Source organism: Enhydra lutris, unplaced genomic scaffold, assembly GCF_002288905.1.
Source record: "Enhydra lutris kenyoni isolate GAN:26980312 unplaced genomic scaffold, ASM228890v2 scaffoldscaffold2, whole genome shotgun sequence".
NCBI classification, from domain to species: Eukaryota; Metazoa; Chordata; class Mammalia; order Carnivora; family Mustelidae; genus Enhydra; species Enhydra lutris.
The window spans coordinates 33,584,782-33,608,593 of NW_019154086.1; the positions used below are offsets into that span (position 1 = coordinate 33,584,782).

The window sequence follows — 23,812 nt, forward strand, 5'->3', positions numbered from 1 at the left end:
TCCAGTTAACATGAAACAAAATTTTAATATTTGGCTCTTACAAGACCTTTTAGGTGGCTCAACAGTAAGAGGGATGGAAGGAATCTTAGGATTCCAACCTACCCATTCTAACATATTAGTTATCCAGACCCCAGTTCCACCTTTCTTCAACCACGCTGGAGAAAAAACAACAAAAAACGGACTACAGAGAAACCTAGCCCCTCTAAACAGTTTCAATCATTCCATAAATAGACAGGCACTCTGAGGCTCGCAATTCTCCATTTAGCCAGGTCTCTCCCTACCCTTTTGGGACACCCTTGCCTGCTGATAAAGCCACTGCGTAAACTTCAACCCTCCTCCTCCCCGCTTCTGTCTGGCCCACGACAGCAGTGGCATCACACAATTCCTGGCCCCGACAGCAGTGGCATCACACAATTCCTGGCCCCGAGGTTGGGCACTGCCCTTCCCCAAAGTAGCGACAAGCGCCGGCAGAAGCTGCACCGTGTGATCACTCCGCAACCCGCGCAGGCCTGCCTCAACCAGCCCTCACGTGGCCTCAGGGGCCCAATCACCGAGGCCCACGCTCATAGAGCCAAAACTCGCGCGGCGCATGCGCTCATAGAGCCAAAACTCGCGCGGCGCCCCGCCCAGGCCGCACGGTGCTTCCGCGTTAATCCTCCCATGAGGTCCCGGTCACCGGAGTTGCGGGTTCCTAGTAAGCGTTGTTTCCAAAGGCGGCTTCGGGAGCATGCCCTGATTGGCTCGCTCTGGAGGCGGGGACAGGACTCATTTGAGTCTAGGACCACTTCCTGAGGCGCGAGGCAGGAAGTTATTTGGTCTCTCTCGAGTCCTGGGGAGAAAGTGCTGTCTGCTGCAGTGGTGGCGGCGAGAACCGGAGGTGGGTCGGGAGACTGGCCGTTCGGTCTCGCCGCAGTCAAGGGCCCGTTTCCATCGTAGCACCACGGCCCTCTTCTCCAGCCCCGAGCCCGGCGCGGCTGCCCGGGGGGCTCTTTCAGGCTCCTTGACGCCGTTCCAAGGGGCATCTACCTGGGCATCGCCTGGGCCTCCAGCCGGGGGACTGACTCCCGGCTTCAGCTCCCCGGGCCACTGTAAGAAGTGCCCTTATCACCCCTCGCCCTGTCCTCCTCCTCCCTGAACCATCGAGACCCTGGTCCAGAGCGATAGCCTTGGACCTGGGACTAGGCGCTCCAAGACGCTCAGCCCCGGCACCCCACAGACGGGGCTCTGCATCGTCTCTGATATGTCACCCACCATCTCCCATAAGGACAACAGTCGGCAACGACGACCAGGGAATTTCAGCCACTCTCTGGATATGAAGAGCGGTCCTCTGCCGCCAGGCGGCTGGGATGACGGTCATCAGGAATTGGTGGGCGGGGAAGGGGACAGAGAAGCTTTTCTGCGGGATACCGGCACGGGTGACGTCTCAAAACCCCCACGGAGCTGCCGGGCCGAATTAAGCAGCATTTTGCTGTTGCTTTTTCTTTACGTGCTTCAGGGCATTCCACTGGGCCTGGCGGGAAGCATCCCACTCATTTTGCAGAGCAAAAACGTTAGCTATACAGATCAAGCTTTCTTCAGTTTCGTCTTTTGGCCCTTCAGCCTCAAATTACTCTGGGCCCCGCTGGTTGATGCAGTTTACTTTAGGAACTTCGGTCGTCGCAAATCTTGGCTTGTCCCTACACAGTATATACTGGGACTGTTTATGATCTATTTATCCACTCAAGTGGACCGTTTGCTCGGGAACACTGATGGCAGAACGCCCGATGTGATTGCTCTCACTGTGACATTCTTTTTGTTTGAATTTCTGGCCGCCACTCAGGACATCGCTGTGGATGGCTGGGCGTTAACTATGTTATCCCGGGAAAACGTGGGTTATGCTTCTACTTGCAATTCAGTGGGCCAGACAGCGGGCTATTTTTTGGGCAATGTTTTGTTTTTGGCCCTTGAATCTGCCGATTTTTGTAACAAATATTTGCGATTTCAGCCTCAACCCAGGGGAATCGTTACTCTCTCAGGTAGTGTATTTAAGCTATTATGCGGTTAGGTTTATTTTACGTTTATGAATCCTATTGACAGAGTGTGGGACGTTGAAGGCAATCTCGTAATTTAATTTGCTGGGAATTATTTTGTGGGAGATTATCCGAGGTTAAGTTTTCTGCTAAAATGAACTTCAGCCAGAATGAGTACAGGAAAGCAGTCATAATTGATGAGTACCCTGCAGTGAGCAGGGAGAGACAGCTCATCCAATAACATTGTTGTGTGATGACAAACAAAACTGCCAGTCTAGGAAGCTGTTGACACTTGCTTTATACATAGATGCACATTTTTTAGAAGTCTGGCGAGTGTGAAGACATGAATCCAGCCCAACTCCTGTGGTTTACATTTTGCTTTTATTGGATTGATATTTCTAATTCTGGTTCATTTCTTCCTCTATTGGTATACCAAGAGTCCTCTTCTAGCCTTCTGGTGAATAGAATAGGGTTAATTTATTCAGCATTAATGAGTTGACAGAGTGACAGAGTTCTAAGGGCCTCCTATGAATAAAGCAGAGTCCAACCCTCAAGAAATAAGAGAAATGAACATTTTTGGGGAGCTCAGGGTTGCTAGCTTGTGAGAGCCAGGCCTCACACTGCAGATAACATTTGACCTTGTTGAATTATAAAATTCTGTGAACTGAATAAGTGGAATTCTAGAATGCACAATGCCAGGTGAAAGTGCGCTGAAGCTGAAAAGTACAAAAAGGTACAGGACAGTACCTATGGTGTTCAGAGTGCCCGAAGCAGTAATTGTGTGGACCAGGTTTGGGAAACAGTGATGAAAGAAAAGTTGTGACCCAGTTAGTAAGATTTTCTTGAATTGCTATGAGAAGAAGTTTGAAGTTTATCCAGTAAGCAATTTTGTGTAAGTTCTGCAAAATTTCTCCTTTTTCTGAATAAGTAAAATATATGTCCTTGGAAGGTTTTCTGAGTTGTTTTTTTTTTTAAAGCTTTCCTAACAATTAGGAAACAAAAGTAAAAATTAGCAATATCAGGAATAATCAACATCAGGAATGTGGTAGAATTCTTTATTCTGATAATGATGTATTTAAGTGATTCTCTTGAAATTTAAGCAGTTCAGCTTTCTCTCATCTTCCCAGTACTAGCTTGGGGATTCCAGACAGGGTAAATGTCAGGGGTAGCTGTGTGGTGAGGGAAGTATAAGGGTTATATAATAATATTTCAGTGGTGTGGAGGATGGAGGGTTCACACCTGCACTACTCATCTCTTGAAATGCCCTGTAAGGGACCCCCTTATCTACCTCCTCAAACAGCTGTTGAGCTACTGCTACTGAAGAAATGATGATTATAATTTCCTTAATTGGTTTGGGGCCGAAAATGGTTGAGAGATACTGCTTTGCACTTAAACAGATTGGTCTCAAAGTGTTCTGGAGCCCCACTCCTGCTCTATGGATAATTCTCTGCCTAGAAATATTTTGTGAATGCATTGTATTAGCATCTTACTGCTTTTTATGCAACTTTTCATTTTGTACCGTGACTATTGATGTCACCAGGAAGGACTAATGAAATGATGTATTATTTAACATGGGAAAGCCTCACAGCAGATGTCAAGATTTAAGAGGTTGTGGAAACTAAATTAATGACTAGGTAAATTAGAGCTTTCTCTACAAGAATGATTGATAAAACATCATTCCACAGAATGCCATTATGCATTCAGTAGCCATGTTAATTATATCCTTTCTTAGTCACAACTGTTCCCCAATGGGAAGATCAAAATTGTGCCATGTTGGATTTTTATTTACACTGATTTGTCCTTTTGAATAGCTGTTTGTTCTGTGAAATTTGAACTGTTTCCAGGAAATTGTAAAAATAGCTTACTATTTAGTTTTTTCTGTGTGTAGTAGACTGCTGTTTTTAGTTCAGACATTTTAGTAAGTTAAGAGTTGAAGAGTTTTCATTCTCTTCTTTATGATAGTATATATTATATTTATAGCTTTGATCTTTCTGGAACTTAGTAGCAGTATAACAAAAAAGAAAGAAAGAAAGGAATAAGAGGAAAGGAAAGGAAGGAAGGAAAGAACAGCAGTTTTTAGGAATTTTAAGAGCACAGAAAGAATCATGAAGGAAGTAAAATTGCTTAGGTAGTAAAAGAAGAGCTCAAACATTGAGGCAGATGTTTAGAAAAATCAGAAAATTATAAGCCTAATTATGAATTATAAAAATGAATTATGGCATATTTTAGAACTGTAAAATATATTGTCTGATTAACAGTTTGTTTTGAGTTACAGATAAATAGAAATGGAATGTATTGAGAAAAGACAGTTTTGCCATTTAGAAAGCAGTAATCTAAATAATAAATTTAGAACATGAAGGATAAGATGAGAAAAATCCCTTAGAAACAAAACTTTGATTATGCTGAGATTGGCTTTTTGGTACGTCAGGGATCCAAGGCAGTCCTGAACTCAGAAGGGAGCTTTTTCTATCCTGCCCCCTTTGGTTTTCAGGGATCTTATGAGCAAAAAGAGATGACCTTTTGGGGCACCTGGGTGGCTCAGTGGGTTAAGCCTCTGCCTTCCGCTAAGGTCATGATCTCAGGATCCTGGGATCAAGCCCTGCATTGGGCTCTCTGCTCAGCAGGGAGCCTGTTTCCTCCTCTCTCTCTGCCTGCCTCTATGCCTACTTGTGATCTCTGTGTGTCAAATAAATAAAACCTTAAAAAAAAAAAAAAAAGAGAGACAACCTTTTGAGCTGCAAGAGGTGATGAAAGTAACCCAGAAGAACACAGATATTAGAACATAGTTTTATGACTTGGAAAGATAATATATTCCTTCTTTTTTTTTAAATAATTTAGATTCTGATTTGTATTTTTGGAAGTTGATTTTTTTTTTAATTGAGGTAACATTGGTATTAATAGTATTAGTTTCAGTTGTACAACATAATTCAGGTTTTGTATACAATACAAAGTGGTCACCACAGTAAGTCTAGTTAGCGTCTCAATTCATTCTTTTCTTTTTCAAAGATTTTATTTATTTAGAGAGAGATCTTGAGTGTACACACACAAGCTGAGGGGAGGGGGAGAGGGGGAGAGAATCTCAAGCAGACTCCCCACTGAGGCTGAAGCTTGTCATGGGGCTTGATCCCATGACCCCAAGATCATGACACAAGCTAAATCAAGAGTTGGATGCCAAACCAGCTGAGCCACCCAAGCGCCCCAGCCATCTCAATTCATTCTTATAGGTGAAGAAACTGAGGTCCAGTGCCTAGTTGGAGGTAGAGATATAGGATTCCCCCCACTATCTGAATGTAGAGCATTCTTAGAAAACTTGTAAGCTAAAATGGCATAAAGCAAAGAGTATCCACACTTTATTTTACAAAAGACCTACTAGTATCTTTCTAATGGTTGGTAGGAAACTAGGGAAAGCCTTGAAACCTAAATATAATTTGTGCTGATTGGGCTTTTCTACCAGAGAAAAGTAGCACTCTTAACTGCTGATGTCTAAAAACATCAGCCCACTTCTGGAATACCTGATGGCCTAAAAATGACAAGAATTTTTTTGTTCTGTTTTTTAAGTGACCAGTGGCATTTATTCACTTAGTGCCTGTTTGGTTCTAGCCATGTGATAGGTGTTAAAATTTGAGAATTTTCTGCTCCCAAGGAATTTATAATGGGACTTGGCAAACCAAAATGCTGGAGTAGGTAGATGAACAATGTAAAGGAATCACGTGATTTGGTAGAGGACTGTAGGGTTTGGAGGGGACAGTGATGATTGAAAAGCTCATGCCCATCTAAGGGTGGGGAGCTTCGGTTTTCAATAAATTGGTGTCTTGTGGCAGTAGGATCCTAGGATTGCCAAATCTTATCAGTATTCAAGAGAAGCCGGAGCTTTCTTTTTTTGTTGCTTTTGTAATTTTTAAAACATTATTAGACTCAGATGAAATATGTCTTTAGTCTAGATCTAATCTGTGAACTGGTAATTGAGGCCTACTCTTCTAGAAGCAGTGATAACAGTAATGAATAGGGTAAGGAGTGGGGTATTTGGGTTGGGGGCAGGTTAGTCTGATACTGGAGAAGAGAGCTAAACGTATTAGACCTTAAGAATTTGTTTGTCACATAGGTAGGCATGAACATATAAGAGTCAATCAGGAAAAAAGGAACTATTTTGAAAAAAACTGATGTTGAAAGAAAAGCTAATTAAACTGGCAATGAATATACTTAATACAGTATTTGTAAGGTATTCTTAGAACTCAGAAGAGAGCAGGACCAATTAATTCTTACTTAGTGACAACTTTCTTTGTCCTGCTTCCTGAAGCAGGACTCAATATATTTTTTGCATGACCAGAAATGCTCTTTAGAATGTGGCGAGGACTAACCCATTTCTAGATAGACCAGGTATTTTTAAATAGGCTGTAATATATTCTTTAGCATGTACATTTAGACTTAAAATATTCTCCTGCATTCTCAGAAGGTAAAATTATAGAGGTAGATAACAGATGGGCAGTTGCTAGAGATTGGATGAGGAGAAGGTGAGTTTGGATGATAGCATGAGGGAGTTTTGGGAAGTGATGGAACTGTTCTGTATCTTGCTTATGGGGTGGTGATTTGAAATTTATATATGTGTTAAAATTCATAGAACTGCAAACCAAAAAAAAAATTAGTTTTACTGTATAATAATTTTAGGAGTCTTTATAAAAATAAAAAAAAAAAAAACAACTAATCCATTGCCTTAAAAGCCAATCTCTGGGTAAATATCATACAAAGTATGTGATATGAAATCCTTGAATTTAGCTATCATTTTGCTTTGAATAGGACAAGTTCATAAATCTGGTGGATCTTACATCTCTAGACACACATTTGTCTAGAACTTATTTTCAAATATTGGGACCGTAGTAGTAAAGTGAGAAAAGTAGAGGAATACTAGGCCTAGAAGATTCAGGAAGGATTAGATATTAAAAACTGGAGCTCACATCCCTAAAGAAGGTCTTAAAGCCTTTTTTGTTTTTAAAACAAGGCAAAGGAGAAATGATACTATGTGCTTTCTTTGTCTAGTAAAGAACTGTGGGATTGCTTTTGTTTGGAAAAATCAATTTATAAGATATACTCTAAACCAAAAAATTATTTGATTTTATTTGGCATATATTTTACTCTGAATTTCACTTCTGCTTTTATTGAAATTTATGTAGAGGCCAATTAAATTGGCCTTTATTATACAGTTATGAATGATAGAATCATAGAACCTCTCTAATTACAGGCAGTCTCCTACTTTTCATTTATAGTCTTCCTGAAAACTAATTTGAGAAAGCAAAATAGACTTACCTTATAAAAGGAGATGTTCTGTTCCTAGAAAACTAGAAATAAAGAATATAAAACTCTGATAGCACCTATTTTTTAAAGATACAATCTTAGATATATCTGGCATTTTATACATGTTCTTTATATGTTTTTTTATAGAATCTATTTTTAAGTAATTTCTACACCCAGTGTAGGATCCAAACTCACAACCCTGAGATGAAGAGTCATAGGCTCTACTGACTGAGCGAGCCATGTGCCCCATATGTGTTCCTCAATTTCATTCTTCTAAAAAATTACATCATATTTTTAAATTTGGGTTTATATTTTACATTGTATATACTGTATTAGTGTAGGTGGTCACAAGTATATAATTTATATATGACTGTGCATGCTATAACTTTTTTATGGATGGGGTACACATACAAAAAGCAAGATGTTACTCTCGCCCACCATTTCTATTCCTTGGTTTGGTGTTATCTAAGAATTTTTTTTTTTTAAATCATTCTTTCTCCTTTCTTTTGATCACAGTCCTTGCTGGCCGAAGTCCAGTGGTGATCAATTAAAGCTACAGAATAGGTGATTTCAAAAATAACTAAAGACTTTTATCCTTTTTGGTTGCTTTATATTATCTTACATTTGAGACCTACATTTCTTACTCCTCACACAGTTTTAGAATTTTTGTGTTCTTTTTTTTTTTCTTTAAGGTTTTTATTTATTTATTTGACAGACCGAGATCACAAGTAGGCAGAGCGGCAGGCAGAGAGAGAGAGGCAGAAGCAGGCTCCCTGCCAAGCAGAGAGCCAGATGCAGGGCTCCATCCCAGGACCCTGGGATCATGACCTGAGCCAAAGGCAGAGGCTTTAACCCACTGAGCCACCCAGGCGTCCCTAGAATTTTTGTGTTCTTAAAAAAGAAAAAAAAAAAAAAAAGAACCTTTGCATTCTTAAATTTCCCATTAATTTTTTTTAACTTTTATTTTAAAATAATTATGGATTCACAGTAGGGCATTGAAATGTTGAGTGAAATCCCATGCACCCTTCCCTAGGCTCCTCCACTGTTAACCTCTTACATAAGTATAGTACAATCTCAAAACCAAGAAATTGATGTTGGTACCATTCATACAGTTATTTAGATTTCACCAAATTATTACATGTACTCATTTATACTTGTATGTGTGAGTGCATGTGAGTAGCTCTATGTAATTTCATCCTATGTGTAGCCTTGTATAAACCATTATCACAACGATGATACTCAACTGTATTATCACCACAAGACTACTTTTTTTGTTGCCTGTTTATAGCTATACCCACTTCTTCCATCCCTAACCACTGGGAGCTTCTGATCTGTTTGCCATCTTTATAATTATGTTTTTTCAGAAATGTTACAGGAATGAAATCATGCAGTATGTATCCTTTGGAGATTAGCTCTTTTCAGTTAGCATAATTTCTTTGAGGTTCATCCAGGTTGTTGCATCTATCAATGATCTGTTGCTTTTTATTGCTGAGAAGTATTCCACTTCTTAGACATACCATGGTTTATTTCACCACCCTTCCATTGGAGGGAATCTGAGTAGTTTCCAGTTTTTGGCTATTTAATGTGAAAATAAGTCTTCATTTCTCTGAGATGAATGCCTGAGTGTGTAAAGGCTGGTTTCTGGTAAGTCCATTTTTATTTTTTTTTTATTTTTTTTTAAAGATTTTATTTATTTATTTGACAGAGAGAGATCACAAGTAGACAGAGAGGCAGGCAGAGAGAGAGAAGGGAAGCAGGCTCCCTGCTGAGCAGAGAGCCCGACGCGGGACTCGATCCCAGGACCCTGAGATCATGACCTGAGCCGAAGGCAGTGGCTTAACCCACTGAGCCACCCAGGTGCCCCAAGTCCATTTTTAGTTTTAAAAGGAACTGCCAACCTTTTCTCCAGAATGGAATGGATATACCATTTTATCTTCCTATCAGAAATATATAAATGATCAATTTTCTCTGCATCCTTGTCAGCATTTGATGCTACCATCATTTTTCATGTTAACTCTTCTGATGTACTCTTCATCTTCATGGGCTGGTTTGGAATGTTTGTCTGCTGTTTTATAAAAGTCTAAATTCAGCTCACAAAAAATGATATAGGGGTGTCAGGATATAGGTTATACAAAAGCTGAATGCAAGAACCTATCATAGCATCAGAGTAGAGATATATGATATATGTTTAATATTTTAATTAAAATCCATTTTAGGATTTTGTGCCTGGCCAGAACATATTTTAAAAAATTAAAGAGTGATTTTTATCCGGTGATGGAGGCACAGTGTTAGCATAAGATGGGAACCCTAAATCTATTGATTTCTCAGCCTTGCATCTTGGGCAGAATTTGAGCCCAAATTTTCAGACAAGATGGTCCTTAATAGTAAGATAGCTGCTTAATCCAATCCTTGATTGAGGAAACAATCACTTCTACCCCAGAGGAAAACCTAACATTGTTGCAGTTAATGAAAAGGTATATGATCTCAGGATGCCTGGGTGACTCAATCGTTAAGTGTCTGCCTTCAGCTCAGGTCATGATCCCAGGGTCCAGGGATCGAGCCTGCAATGGGCTCCCAGCTCAATGGGAAGCCTGCTTCTCCCTCTCCCATTCCCCCTGCTTGTATTCCCTCTCTTGCTGTCTTTCTCTCTGTCAGATAAATACATAAAATCTTAAAAAAAAAAAGAAAGAAAGAAAAAAGAAAAGGTATGTGATCTCAAACATAGCTTTATCTTCCTAAGGGGTTAGGAAAAATAAAAGATTAGGAAGGTTTCAAAATTCACTTTATATTTACTTGATTTTTGCATTATATGCTATCTTTTAACATCCTAATCCCCAAATCAGATATGACTGTATATATTATATAGTCAAATAGCTTTTTCTGTGAGGGCTTTACAACAGCATCGATATTTTGAGTAAATGCTTCAGAGAGAGATTTGTGGCACAGAAAAGTCTATTTCTTTTAAGACTCAGCCAGTGACCCAGGGCCAATCACACTGTTTCTCTTTCAGTTTCCTCCACTGTGAAAGTGAGAGTGTAGGACTGGATGATGGGTGTCTAAAGTCCCTTCATGCTCTAACTTGTGAAATAGATTGCTGTGCCAAAAGCAAGAAGGTGAAAGGAAGACCTAACATTTAGAACAAACTGAAAGTTTGCTTTCCTGTCACTGACTTCTGAAGGACTAAAGTTAATTTCCGTAGTGTGAGAGGCCCAGGGAGAGAGAATTTGATCTGAGTCAAGGATATCAGATAATGCTTCCTAATCTGTCTCTTATGGTGGTGGCAGAGAGTGAACCTATACCTAATTAAAGGGTCTGGGGACCTAGTCCAAAGCCTTAAAAGTCATGAAAGCTTTTTGTAGTCTGATGTTTTATCTTTAAAAATTCTTGGAAATTTTGCCTTCCCTCTATGTATATTTTTTTTCATTAACAAGGCTTCCCTCTAAACTATTGAGTAAAGTGAACTCTTTAAGAAGATGCACCATGTTTATTTATCCTATGGGTTTGCGTACCCTTTGTCATACTACTGTATGGGGAGATGGAAGTGGGGAAGGGGAGTACAAGTATGCTGAAGTATCTGTGTTCCAGACTTTGTGGTTGGAAATAAAATGGGTATCTTCTCAGGCATATCTGGTTGATAAGAAAGAGAGCCTGCTTGCTATAGATAGGTGTTGTCTGAGCATCTGGGTAGTACATTGGAAAACATTATTGCTTTAGGATCAGATCTGAGTTTAGACCCACCTCTGGCACTTTGTGAACTGTAATACTGTTGCATTGTGTATAAAGTGAAATAATAATAATTGGAGAGTGAGATTTAGTGCACTGTCCTATGTTTCTGTTTCGCTTTGACATAATAGGCGCTCAGGTGCTAGCTATTATATTCTTCTTGGTTATTGGTGAATTGGCACATGCTTTTTTTTTTTTTTTTTTTTTTTTAAAGATTTTATTTATTTATTTGTCGGAGAGAGAGAGAGAGAGAGCAAGAGTGAGCACAAGCAGATAGAGTGGCAGGCAGAGGCAGAGGGAGAAGCAGGCTCCCTGCTGAGCAAGGAGCCCGATGTGGGACTCGATCCCAGGACGCTGGGATCATGACCTGAGCCGAAGGCAGCGGCTCAACCCACTGAGCCACCCAGGCGTCCCTTGGCACATGCTTTTAAATTTTGCATTCATGGAAGTACTCGATAAGATCTAGTAGCCACTTATTTTTTTTTTTTAAAGATTTTATTTATTTATTTGACAGACAGAGATCACAAGCAGGCAGAGAGGCAGGTAGAGAGAGAGGAGGAAGCAGGCTCCCTGCTGAGCAGAGAGCCCAATGCGGGGCTCGATCCCAGGACCCTGAGATCATGACCCGAGCCGAAGGCAGCGGCCCAACCCGCTGAGCCACCCAGGCGCCCCTCTAGTAGCCACTTATGAATATTTAGTTTGACCTATGGTCTTTGCCTAAAAATCATGTATATGAAACTTGCACATCAGCTTTGACATCTTAATACACACACACACACACACACACACACACACACACACACACATATCATACTGCTTTTACAGATGAAACACGTAAATCAAAATTAACTAAAATGTTAGTAGTGAAATACTTAGATCATTTTTGGTAACAATATCTTTACAATGGTTGGTATATCAGCCTATGGATATTCTCTAGCATCAAAGCAGTGTTAATAATAGCCAGCAGTCTAGTGATTATTACTGTTTTTGGTAATTGTGTTCAGAAAACCTATTAATATATTTTCTGGCAGTAGTCAAGTCTCTTTTTCTGAGCTATTAGCTTCATTTTTCTCTCTGTGTGGGCTGTTGGGAAAGCCTTTGAATGAGAGCTCTGAAGTGATGCATTGTCAACGCCTTCTTTTTATGTGTACTGTTACTTTATCCAAAGAGCACAAAGAAATTAGAAATAATTTTACCTGCAAACAGCATTGAAACCTGTTTAACTTGTTCTTATGTTTTTCTCCTGGTATTGAAGTTTAGATTCTAGGTGAAGATTTTGTTCATGAAAATTGGGAGAATATACTAAGCAAACTTAAAAATGTTTTGCTTAGTGAACTGGAACTCTTGAAGTAGCATATAACTTAAAATTAAAATAAAAATTTTTAATTAATTTCACATTTAATTAGAGACCATTAATTGAAATTTCTAGTGACAGTGGAAGTAGCATAGTTCTTTTTTTTTTCCAGCATTTCTTTCTTTCTTTTTTTTTTTTATAGTAGACTCTATGCCCAGTGTGGAACCCAACAGAGGGCTTAAACTCAAGACCCTGAAATTAAGACCTGAGCTGAGATCAGGAGTCAGACTCTTAACTGACTGAGCCACCCAGGTCTCCCTCAGGATTTCTTAAATTGCTAATTTAAACCAAATGATGAATAAAAAATTTCTGAATGAGAATAGTATTGTAGATGAAAAACTGTAAACAAGCCATTATTTGTCACATTCACAGAATTAAGAATGCAAAAATAACGAAAAGTAACCTCACTTAAAAGAATAACTTTAAATTGTTGTTCATTCCTTTTGAACCACAATGTAAAACGCTACATTAACATAAACTAGAAATTATGTTATTTTGAATGAACCTTAAGCATAAGACTTGTATATATGGCTGCATTTTTTTTTAAATGGATATCTTTGTGTTTAAGAATGTTTCATATTTTTCTTTTCGTAACTAAAATTAATTTAAAAAATAAAAATAGGGATGCCTGGGTGGCTCAGTGGGTTAAGCCTCTACCTTCGGCTCAGGTCATGATCCCAGGGTCTTGGGATCGAGCCCTGCATCTGGCTCTCTGCTCAGCAGGGAGCCTGCTTCCCCTGCTCTCTCTTCCTGCCTCTCTGCCTACTTGTGATCTCTGCCTGTCAAATAAATAAATAAAATCTTTTAAAAAAATAAAAAATAAAATTAATTACAGATTTCTTATGGTGGAGAATTCACTCCAGAACACAAGTTTCTATATTTTTTTTAAAAAGTTATTTATTTGTCTGAGAGAGAGAGAATGAGAGAGAGTGAGCATGAGATGGGGAAGGTCAGAGGGAGAAGCAGACCACCGTCCCTGCTGAGTGAGGAGCCCATATATATTTGAAGACTTTGAGCTTCTTTAATTTGCATAATTTGAATAGCAGAGACTTCCGTTTTGGTTAGGCTCATGGAGACTAAATAATTAGCCAATTCTAGTAGAGTCTTCAACATTAACTTAAAATAATCATTATATAGGCAGTATAAAATAATGGAAAAAATATGAAACCCAAATTTAGAAGATTTAGGTTCAAATTCTGCCTCTAATTATTTGATCTTTGGCAAAGATTTAAATATTCTGAGCTTCTTTTCCTTCTAACTGCATAGTAATAATACCTGTCTCACGTTTGCTATGAAAATCCAATGAGATAACACAAAAAAGGAAGCATTTAAACAGTAAGTTGAGAGGCATCTGGCTGGCTTATTTGGTAGAGCAAGGAACTCTTGATCTTGGGGTTGTAAATTCAAGCCCCATGTTGGGTATAGAGATTGCTTAAAAAAATAAAACCTAAAAAAAAAAAATAGTAAGGTGGTCTAAAGTAATTGGTCTAAACAATTCATTTGCCTCCATCATAAGTGAGGTTCAAGTTGTAGTGAACACAGGGGTTAGCTTGCAGTTAGCACAGCAACAGAGCAAGACCATTAAATAGGAAAAACCCTGAGTGTAGAGTGCTCGCTCTCCTTGTTTTTGAAAAAAGGTGAATAGTCTCCGTGAACAGTTAGTCATGCTATATGAGCATGAGAATGAAAAGTAAACAAATATAAAATTGACTACAGTTCTAGAATGTTAGAACTAACCAGCATCTGGGATTTTCTAGCCAAGTCCTCTTATTTTACAGAGGAAGAAACTAAGACAGGGTTATCCAATAAGCTTTGTAGTGGCAAACAAAGATACAATTCTTAGGGTGGTTAAGGAGATACAGGTTTTGAAAGTAGTTGTATAAAAGTTTGAAATCAGAGTTTTACCACCGACTTAGAATGTAGCTTCAGGCAATGTAACCTAAGCCTATTTCTTTATCTGTAAATTGGGGCTTAGTTAACTAAATCTATTGGATTGTTGTAGTAAAGGAGATATACACTCAATAAATAGTGCCTCTAATATTACTATCACTTTTAATTATTGCACAGAACCTTTCTAACATTATTCACTCCCTCTGCTTGATTTGTTCAAAAAAATGGCTAATGGCCAAGCTCTCTTTCACTGAAACAACCCAAACAGTACTCTTCATGTGTCCCCGTTGTGCATGTACAAGTGTGAGGAAATTCCTTCTGTGTCACACTATTGAACCCTATTCTTTTTCTTTTTTTTTAAGGTTTTATTTATTTAGTTGACAGAGACATAGCGAGAGAGGGAACACAAGCAGGGTGAGAGGGAGAGGGAGAAGCAGGCTCCCCGCTGAGCAGGGAACCCAATGAGGGGCTCAATCCCAGGATCCCGGGATCATGACCCAAGCAGAAGGCAGACACCTAACGACTGAGCCATCCAGGTGCCCCTACTGAGGCCTATTCTAAACAGATTAGAAACATTAAAACGTTTTAAAAATAAAAGTTGGAAGATCTAATATAAATGAGCATCTGTTTAAGTTATAATTTAATAAAGAACTGAAATGGCTTATATGCTTAAGTATCACTGATGGAGAAGAGCGGAGGGTTGTGAGTTTGAGTCCTACACTGGGTGTAGAGATTACACATGTAAGTAAATAAGTAAATAGATGGATAGAGTGTAGACATTACATAAACAAACTTTTTAAAAAAAAGAAGTATGACTGATAGATCTGATGGGATATGAAAATCATGGGTCATCCCTAGCACTTTCCTTGAAGAAAATGACACAACAGACTTGTTTCATTCACCCCACAAATGTCTGTATTCCTTTTCTTTTTCCTTGTTAAGTATCCCTGTCTATGTAGTATATGTTTAACAGAGGCAGGACTGTCTTGTTCATCTAGTATGCTCAGTATGTTCCCTTGAACATGATTTGATCTTCTAACAGATTTAGTGGAAGAAAAGTTGTTTATACAAAATTTGGTATCAATGCAGATATGTCATTTCAAAAGTTAGTTATAGATGTTAACATTTTTAATTTCAGATTTCCTTTTTTTCTGGGGAACTGTATTTTTGATAACAACAACTCTAGTTGCCCTTTTGAAAAAAGAAAACAAAGAAGTATCAGTAGGAAAAGAAGAAACCCAAGGAATCACTGATACTTACAAGTTGCTTTTTGCAATTATAAAAATGCCAGCAGTTCTGACATTTTGCCTTCTGATTCTAACTGCAAAGGTAAGAGATTTATTATAAAGCAAATGTACCACCCTGTTATAATTACCAATATCATGAAATACTTCAATTACCTTTTCATATCATAAGTTCCTTTCCACTACTATTAGTATGTAACAATAAAAAACAGTACTTTCTGTTTATTAAATTTGTTTTAAAAGGTGTGATGATATCAAATCTGATTTCAAAGTAATCTAAACATCTTGGAATCTTGAAAAGAATTAAGTAAATTAGAGAAATTCTAATAAATGTGAAATTTAATGAATGATATTAATGCTTGGTATGGAAATGAATGCCTTGAAAAAAACAGCTCCCTACTGTTATAATGAATGTACATTTAATGTCACAGGTATTATAATTGGAAATATAGAAGTCTATTTAAAAATGAGTTGACTTATTTTTTTTAATGTTGAAAGGAAATATACAGTAAATAAATGGGGATTTTGGTAGCTCTTATTTTACTCTTTATGTTTTCTATTTTAAGATGTCCTAATTAAAGGGGCGCCTGGGTGGCTCAGTGGGTTAAGCCTCTGCCTTCCGCTCAGGTCATGATCCCAGGTCCTGGGTTCAAGCCCCACATCGGGCTTTCTGCTCAGCAGGGAGCCTGCTTCCTCCTCTCTCTCTGCCTGCCTCTCTGCCTACTTGTGATTTCTCTCTGTCAAATAAATAAATAAAATCTTTAAAAAAAAAAAAAAAAGAGGTCCTAATTAAAAAAAAAAGTCCTGGGACGCCTGGGTGGCTCAGTTGGTTAAGCAGCTGCCTTCGGCTCAGGTCATGATCCCAGCGTCCTGGGATCGAGTCCCACATCGGGCTCCTTGTTCTGTGGGGAGCCTGCTTCTCCCTCTGCCTCTGCCTGCCACTCTGCCTGTGCTCGCTCTCTCTCTCTCTGACAAATAAATAAAAAATCTTTAAAAAAAAAAAAAAAGTCCTAATTCTATAGTCCAAAAACATTTTAAAGATATTATGCTAGAGGAAATATATATTTAATTATAGTAAGATATTGCTGGTATTGGAATTAATATTCCTAAAACCTTAGTCCATTATAGGAGTTTCATATTATGTATCTATCTTTATAAACACTTTACAGTTACCTTTTGACAACCCTGAAGTAAAAATTGGAGCCTCATTGTTTTTGAAATAGTGAATTTTTTCCCCTAATGATAAGGAGGGTTACATTTTAAGGAAACACTGGGAAGGTTAAACTTAAGGAACTCAAGATTCAACTTCAGAACATAATGAAAGGTTCAAGGAAGATAGTAATATTCTCTAATTATATCATTTAGAGGTAATCATTACTAACACTTTGGTGTATTTCCTTCCAGCCCTCTTTTTCTCCTGTGTGTGTGTGTGTATACACACTTTATATATATAAATATAATTAATAAGTTATAATCGACATTAATATTAATAGGAGATATCTGTAGTACACATATCTAACAAAACACCCAAGATATACAAAAATTCTACAAATTGGAAAAAAAAAAAAGAGGCAGCTCTGGATATTTAAATGTCCAATAACCATATGAAAAGATGCTCAACCGCTTTAGTCATCAGGGAAATGCAAATTATAACCATAACGAGATGCCACTACACACCCACCAGAAAGGTTAAATCTGAAAGGACAATATATGTCTTTGCAAGGCCGTGAAGCAACTGGAACTCTTTATATACTTATATACATACAGATATGCATGTAAATAAAAGTGGAATTGGATCATATCATATATAATTTTTATCTCATTTTTTGGTCTTATTACCCTGTATTCCTTATCATTAAATAATTTTTGGAAACATACTTTTTAGGGGCACCTGGGTGGTTCAGTCAGCTAGGTGCCCAACTCTTGATTTCACTTCAGGTCTCCATCTTAGGATCGTGAGTTCAGGTCCCACGTTGGGCCCCACACTGGCCATGGAGCCTACTTAAAAAAGAAAAGGTACTTTAATAGCGATTTAATTGTTACAGTGTATAGATTTGCTGTAATTTACTCATTTTTCTGTTGTATATTTGCTTATGTTTTTTAATTATAAAAATGCACTAGTGAATATTTTTGTGTATTTCCTTTTGGTAGATTCTTTTTTTTTTTTTAAAGATTTTATTTATTTATTTGACAGAGAGAGATCACAAGTAGGCAGAGAGGCAGGCAGAGAGAGGGAGGGAAGCAGGCTCCCTGCCAAGCAGAGAGCCCGATGCGGGACTCAATCCCAGGACCCTGAGATCATGACCTGAGCTGAAGGCAGCGGCTTAACCCACTGAGCCACACAGGTGCCCCTGGTAGATTCTTAAGTAGGCAATTAGTGAGTCAGTGAATATGATTGCCAAACTGCTTTGTAAAAGATTACAATTACTGTTGATAGTGTATAAGGAGGTGCTTTAGTTACAGAATATAGAATCTTATATTCCCTTTTATTTATTTATTTATTTTAAAGATTTTATTTATTTATTTGAGAGAGAATGAGTGAGAGAGAGCATGAGAGAGGAGAAGGTCAGAGGGAGAAGCAGACTCCCCAAGGACCTAGGAGCCCGATGCGGGACTTGATCCTGGAAGTCCGGGATCATGACCTGAGCCGAAGGCAGTCGCTCAACCAACTGAGCCACCCAGGCACCCTTATGTTCCCTTTTAAAGTAAACTTTGCCAAAAGTAACATCTCTCCTGACTTTTAATGTCATAAATTAGCTTTCTCTGCTTTTGAGTTGTTTTGTTTTTTTTTTAAGATTTTATTTATTTATTTGACAGACAGAGATCACAACTAGGCAGAGAGGCAGGCAGAGAGGGAGAGAGGAGGAAGCAGGCTCACCGCCCAGCAGAGAGCCCAATGCAGGGCTCGATCCCAGGACCCTGAGATCATGACCTGAGCTGAAGACAGAGGCTTTAACCCACTGAGCCACCCAGGCGCCCCTGCTTTGGAGTTTTATAATAAATGGAGATTTATAATGGAGACATCTTTATGTCTGGCTCTTGTATTTCACTAAACATTATATTTGTATAATTCATCCATATTATTATTTATAGCAACAGTTTGTTCATCTCATTGCTTATAATATTCCACTGTATTAATATGCTGTAATTTATTCATTCTATCAACAAGTGTTTAGTAATTTTCTACTTTTGGACTATTATGAATAGTACTTCTATGAATATTCATGTACATTACTTTTGATGAACATTGATACACATTTCTGATGGGTAAATACCTCAGAATGGAATTGCTGGGTCATAAGGAATGCTTTAGATACTGCCACACAATTTTCCAGAGTGGTTGTTTCCATTTTCCCTACTTCCAACAATGTAAGAGAGTTCCAGTTGCTTCACGGCCTTGCAAAGACATATATTGCCCTTTCAAATTTAACCTTTCTGGTGGGTGTGTAGTGGCATCTCGTTATGGTTATAATTTGCATTTCCCTGATGACTAAAGCGGTTGAGCATCTTTTCATATGGTTATTGGACATTTAAATATCCAGAGCTGCCTCTTTTTTTTTTTTTTCCAATTTGTAGAATTTTTGTATATCCTGGGTGTTTTGTTAGATATGTGTACTATAGATATCTCCTACTATAGCACTTTTAAGATAAAGTAAATGTTGAAGTCAGTTTGTATACCTAATTTTTACAGAGAGAATGGGTGAAATGTAGTGAATTCTTTTGTGGATTTAAGTAAAATATCTTTGGCCTTTAATTTTTCTGTGGTGAAATTTGCCCTTTGGCTCCATTCCAAGAAGTTAAAGTACATACTATTACCATTTGTTTAAAGAATGTTTTTTAATAAAGCTTCACACTCACTGAAAATTTGCTTAGATAGTTGAAAGAATTCCATATTTCATTATTCAAATTCTCTAATTGTTAACAGTTAGTTCCACTTTCTGTATTCTGCAGATTTGTGCTCTATTACATATTTCTTCTGAAATATTAGAGTATTCTGTACATACTATGCTCCTTTATCCATAAATACCTTGAGTATTTATTTCCTAAGAACAAGGGTTTTCTTTTCCAAGCTACAACCTACTCAAAAATTAAGGAATTTAAATTGATACAATACTGTTATCTCATCACAGTCTATACCCAGATTTCACCAGTTGTCCCAGTAACAACTTTTATAATTTTACTCTTCCATGGTCAGGGATCCAGTCCAGAATCACACATTGGATTTAGTGGGTATCAGCCTTTTTTTGTCCTTCATGACCTGGATGTTCTAAATTTTTCTGTGGAGTGGCCTTCCATTTATGTGTGTCTGATGTTTCTTCATGTTTAGGTTCAGGTAATGCAAATATGTCAGGAATATCACCCAAGTAATATAGTGGTGACTTTGGGGAATTCTATGAGAAGCCTTATCATGTCCCTTTATCCCATTAACTGTTGTTAACTTTGATTACTTTGTTAACCCATTATAATGTTATTTTTTTTCTTTCTGTAATTAAAAATTAATTTATGGAGAGATACTTTGAGACTCTCTAAATAACCTTGTTTCACCCCAAACTTTTACTCACTACTTTGAGCATCCTCTTTTTTGTTTGTTTTTAAAAATTGAACTATAGCTTTTCTTCCCCTTCATTTTATTGAACCCTTTAGATAGAATGTTGTCTCAAAATTACTTTTGAAATGTTAGATGACTTTTAGAAATTTTATTATGATCAGTCAGAAATCATTAAAAATGTGTATATGTGGCCGTGATGCTTCATTTTACAAGACCAGTGCTCTAACCCCTGAGCTATGGAGCCACCTCACAACCCTTGATGCTTCATTTTTTTTTTTTTATATATATATATTTTTTTTTAAGTTTTATTTTTTTTTTAAACATATAATATCTTTTTATCCCCAGGGGTACAAGTCTGTGAATTGCCAGGTTTACACACTTCACAGCACTCACCATAGCACATACCCTCCCCAATGTCCATAATCCCACCCCCCCAACCCCCTCCCCCCATTAACCCTCAGTTTGTTTTGTGAGATTAAGAGTCACTTATGGTTTGTCTCCCTCCCAATCCCATCTTGTTTCATTTATTCTTCTCCTACACCCTTAACCCCGCATGTTGCATCTCCTCTCCCTCATATCAGGGAGATCATATGATAGTTGTCTTTCTCCGATTGACTTATTTCGCTAAGCATGATACCCTCTAGTTCCATCCACGTCGTCGCAAATGGCAAGATTTCATTTCTTTTGATGGCTGCATAGTATTCCATTGTGTATATATACCACATCTTCTTTATCCATTCGTCTGTTGATGGACATCTAGGTTCTTTCCATACTTTGGCTATTGTAGACATTGCTGCTATAAACATTCGGGTGCATGTGCCCCTTCGGATGACTACGTTTGTATCTTTAGGGTAAATACCCAGCAGTGCAATTGCTGGGTCATAGGGTAGTTCTATTTTCAACATTTTGAGGAACCTCCATGCTGTTTTCCAGAGTGGTTGCACCAGCTTGCATTCCCACCAACAGTGTAGGAGGGTTCCCCTTTCTCCGCATCCTCGCCAGCATCTGTCATTTCCTGACTTGTTAATTTTAGCCATTCTGACTGGTGTGAGGTGGTATCTCATTGTGGTTTTGATTTGTATTTCCCTGATGCCGAGTGATATGGAGCACTTTTTCATGTGTCTGTTGGCCATCTGGATGTCTTCTTTGCAGAAATGTCTGTTCATGTCCTCTGCCCATTTCTTGATTGGATTATTTGTTCTTTGGGTGTTGAGTTTGCTAAGTTCTTTATAGATTTTGGACACTAGCCCTTTATCCGATATGTCATTTGCAAATATCTTCTCCCATTCTGTCAGTTGTCTTTTGGTTTTGTTAACTGTTTCCTTTGCTGTGCAAAAGCTTTTGATCTTGATAAAATCCCAATAGTTCATTTTTTCCCTTGCTTCCCTTGCCTTTGGCGATGTTCCTAGGAAGATGTTGCTGCGGCTGAGGTCGAAGAGGTTGCTGCCTGTGTTCTCCTCAAGGATTTTGATGGATTCCTTTCTCACATTGAGATCCTTCATCCATTTTGAGTCTATTTTCGTGTGTGGTGTAAGGAAATGATCCAATTTCATTTTTCTGCATGTGGCTGTCCAATTTTCCCAACACCATTTGTTGAAGAGGCTGTCTTTTTTCCATTGGATATTCTTTCCTGCTTTGTCAAAGATTAGTTGACCATAGAGTTGAGGGTCTATTTCTGGGCTCTCTATTCTGTTCCATTGATCTATGTGTCTGTTTTTGTGCCAGTACCATGCTGTCTTGATGATGACAGCTTTGTAATAGAGCTTGAAGTCTGGAATTGTGATGCCACCAACTTTGGCTTTCTTTTTCAATATGGCTTTGGCTATTCGAGGTCTTTTCTGGTTCCATATAAATTTTAGGATTATTTGTTCCATTTCTTTGAAAAAAATGGATGGTACTTTGATAGGAATTGCATTAAATGTGTAGATTGCTTTAGGTAGCATAGACATTTTCACAATATTTATTCTTCCAATCCAGGAGCATGGAACATTTTTCCATTTCTTTGTGTCTTCCTCAATTTCTTTCATGAGTACTTTATAGTTTTCTGTGTATAGATTCTTAGTCTCTTTGGTTAGATTTATTCCTAGGTATCTTATAGTTTTGGGTGCAATTGTAAATGGGATGGACTCCTTAATTTCTCTTTCTTCTGTCTTGTTGTTGGTGTAGAGAAATGCAACTGATTTCTGGGCATTGATTTTATATCCTGACACTTGACTGAATTCCTGTACAAGTTCTAGCAGTTTTGGAGTGGAGTCTTTTGGGTTTTCCACTTGATGCTTCATTTTAACCAGATTTTATTTGGAGTCAATTAAAGGCTCTTTAAAACTTAAAACATATTAATCAGTAAGTTGGGATTTGCGTACTGTTTATTGTAAGAGATTAAACTTTTTAAAATGGAAATTAGTTGTACTTGTTACCATCTGCAGTTCCTAAAAGTGCTGAATTTTCAGTTGTTTTCACTGAATATTGTCAGTAGACCATAGGATAAAGTATGTCTTCTGTAACTTGATTGTTGTACCAGATAGAATAATATATTTACTTGTAACTGCTGTAAATCAATAATGAGATTGAGGTTCTCGAAGAACTTACATATGCTTGGGGAAAATATTTTGTAAATCACAAATGAAGGTATTTTTTTGTTTTTATATTGCAGATTGGTTTTTCAGCAGCAGATGCAGTAACAGGACTGAAATTGGTAGAAGAAGGAGTACCCAAAGAGCATTTAGCCTTATTGGCAGTTCCAATGGTTCCTTTGCAGATAATATTGCCTCTGATTATCAGCAAATACACTGCGGGTCCCCAGCCACTAAACATATTTTACAAAGCCATGCCCTACAGGTAAAAATGAAATAAAACCTTACTAAATAAGAAAAGTTAAATGAGGAGCATTCATCAGTATCACTAATAACTGTGTTAAGTATATATGGAAAAAGACTTGGGAAGCATCTTTAACTTCAATATCATTTATATGCACTTTTATCTCTTTCTAACCTCCTAACAGTTTTTAAATAATAGGCTACTTTCACATAGTAGGCATACAGATTTCTGTTTTTGTTGTTATTTTTTAACCTAAAATGGAAGTCAACTCCATGTTTCTTCTTTTTCTATAGATTGTTGCTTGGATTAGAATATGCTCTGCTGGTTTGGTGGACTCCCAAAGTAGAACATCAAGGAGGATTCCCTATATATTACTATATTATAGTGCTGCTGAGTTATGCATTACATCAGGTAAGCTTGCTGTGGTTTTCTCAGAAGTAAACTGTTTTTGGAAAATAAAGAAGTCATTTTTCTGCAGTGGCCTTCAAATAATGATAATAAATTTTAAGACTTAAGCATGAGTCTAACATTGAAGAGATTATTTGACAGTGAACCTTAAACTGTGGCTTTTGATTTTTTGAACTCTATTTGTGGAGAGTTTCTTCATTTATTTTGTTCATTCAACCAGTATTTGTTATAGTACAGAATTAATTCCAAAGCTAGTAATTATACGCTTCCTAAGTATTCCTCAGTTCATCCCTAGACTTGGGTTCTTTATTTCTTCTATTCCAGATGCCTTTTCTTTCTGAAAGTCTTGAGAAATAATGATGGCTACTGTGTGACAGAACCCAGGTTTTTGGTTTAGATTCTGTACTGAGAGTTAAGGCTTACTTTTTGTGATTTTGAAAGTTGTGTCTTAATCTGCTTTCTTTTTCTTTATTAGCTATGTTTGTAATCCCTAGCCTCACCTAAGCTGTTGCAGAATGGGGTTGTGTTC

The 23,812-nt window shown here is 37.8% G+C and overlaps 1 protein-coding gene across 3 annotated transcripts in view; it reads left to right on the forward strand.

Moving 5' to 3' along the window:
* The first annotated feature begins 837 nt into the window (after nucleotides 1-837).
* LOC111148017 (solute carrier family 33 member 1) overlaps nucleotides 838-23,812 on the forward strand; it is a 29,894-nt gene continuing 6,919 nt past the window's right edge. For all 3 annotated transcript variants that reach the window (XM_022504369.1, XM_022504360.1, XM_022504379.1), the window contains exons 1-4: nucleotides 838-2,015; nucleotides 15,404-15,594; nucleotides 22,712-22,896; nucleotides 23,169-23,286. In XM_022504369.1, the coding sequence (XP_022360077.1) occupies nucleotides 1,241-2,015; nucleotides 15,404-15,594; nucleotides 22,712-22,896; nucleotides 23,169-23,286 (1,269 nt within the window). In that variant the 5' untranslated portion in view covers nucleotides 838-1,240. The remainder of the gene's footprint in view (nucleotides 2,016-15,403; nucleotides 15,595-22,711; nucleotides 22,897-23,168; nucleotides 23,287-23,812) is intronic.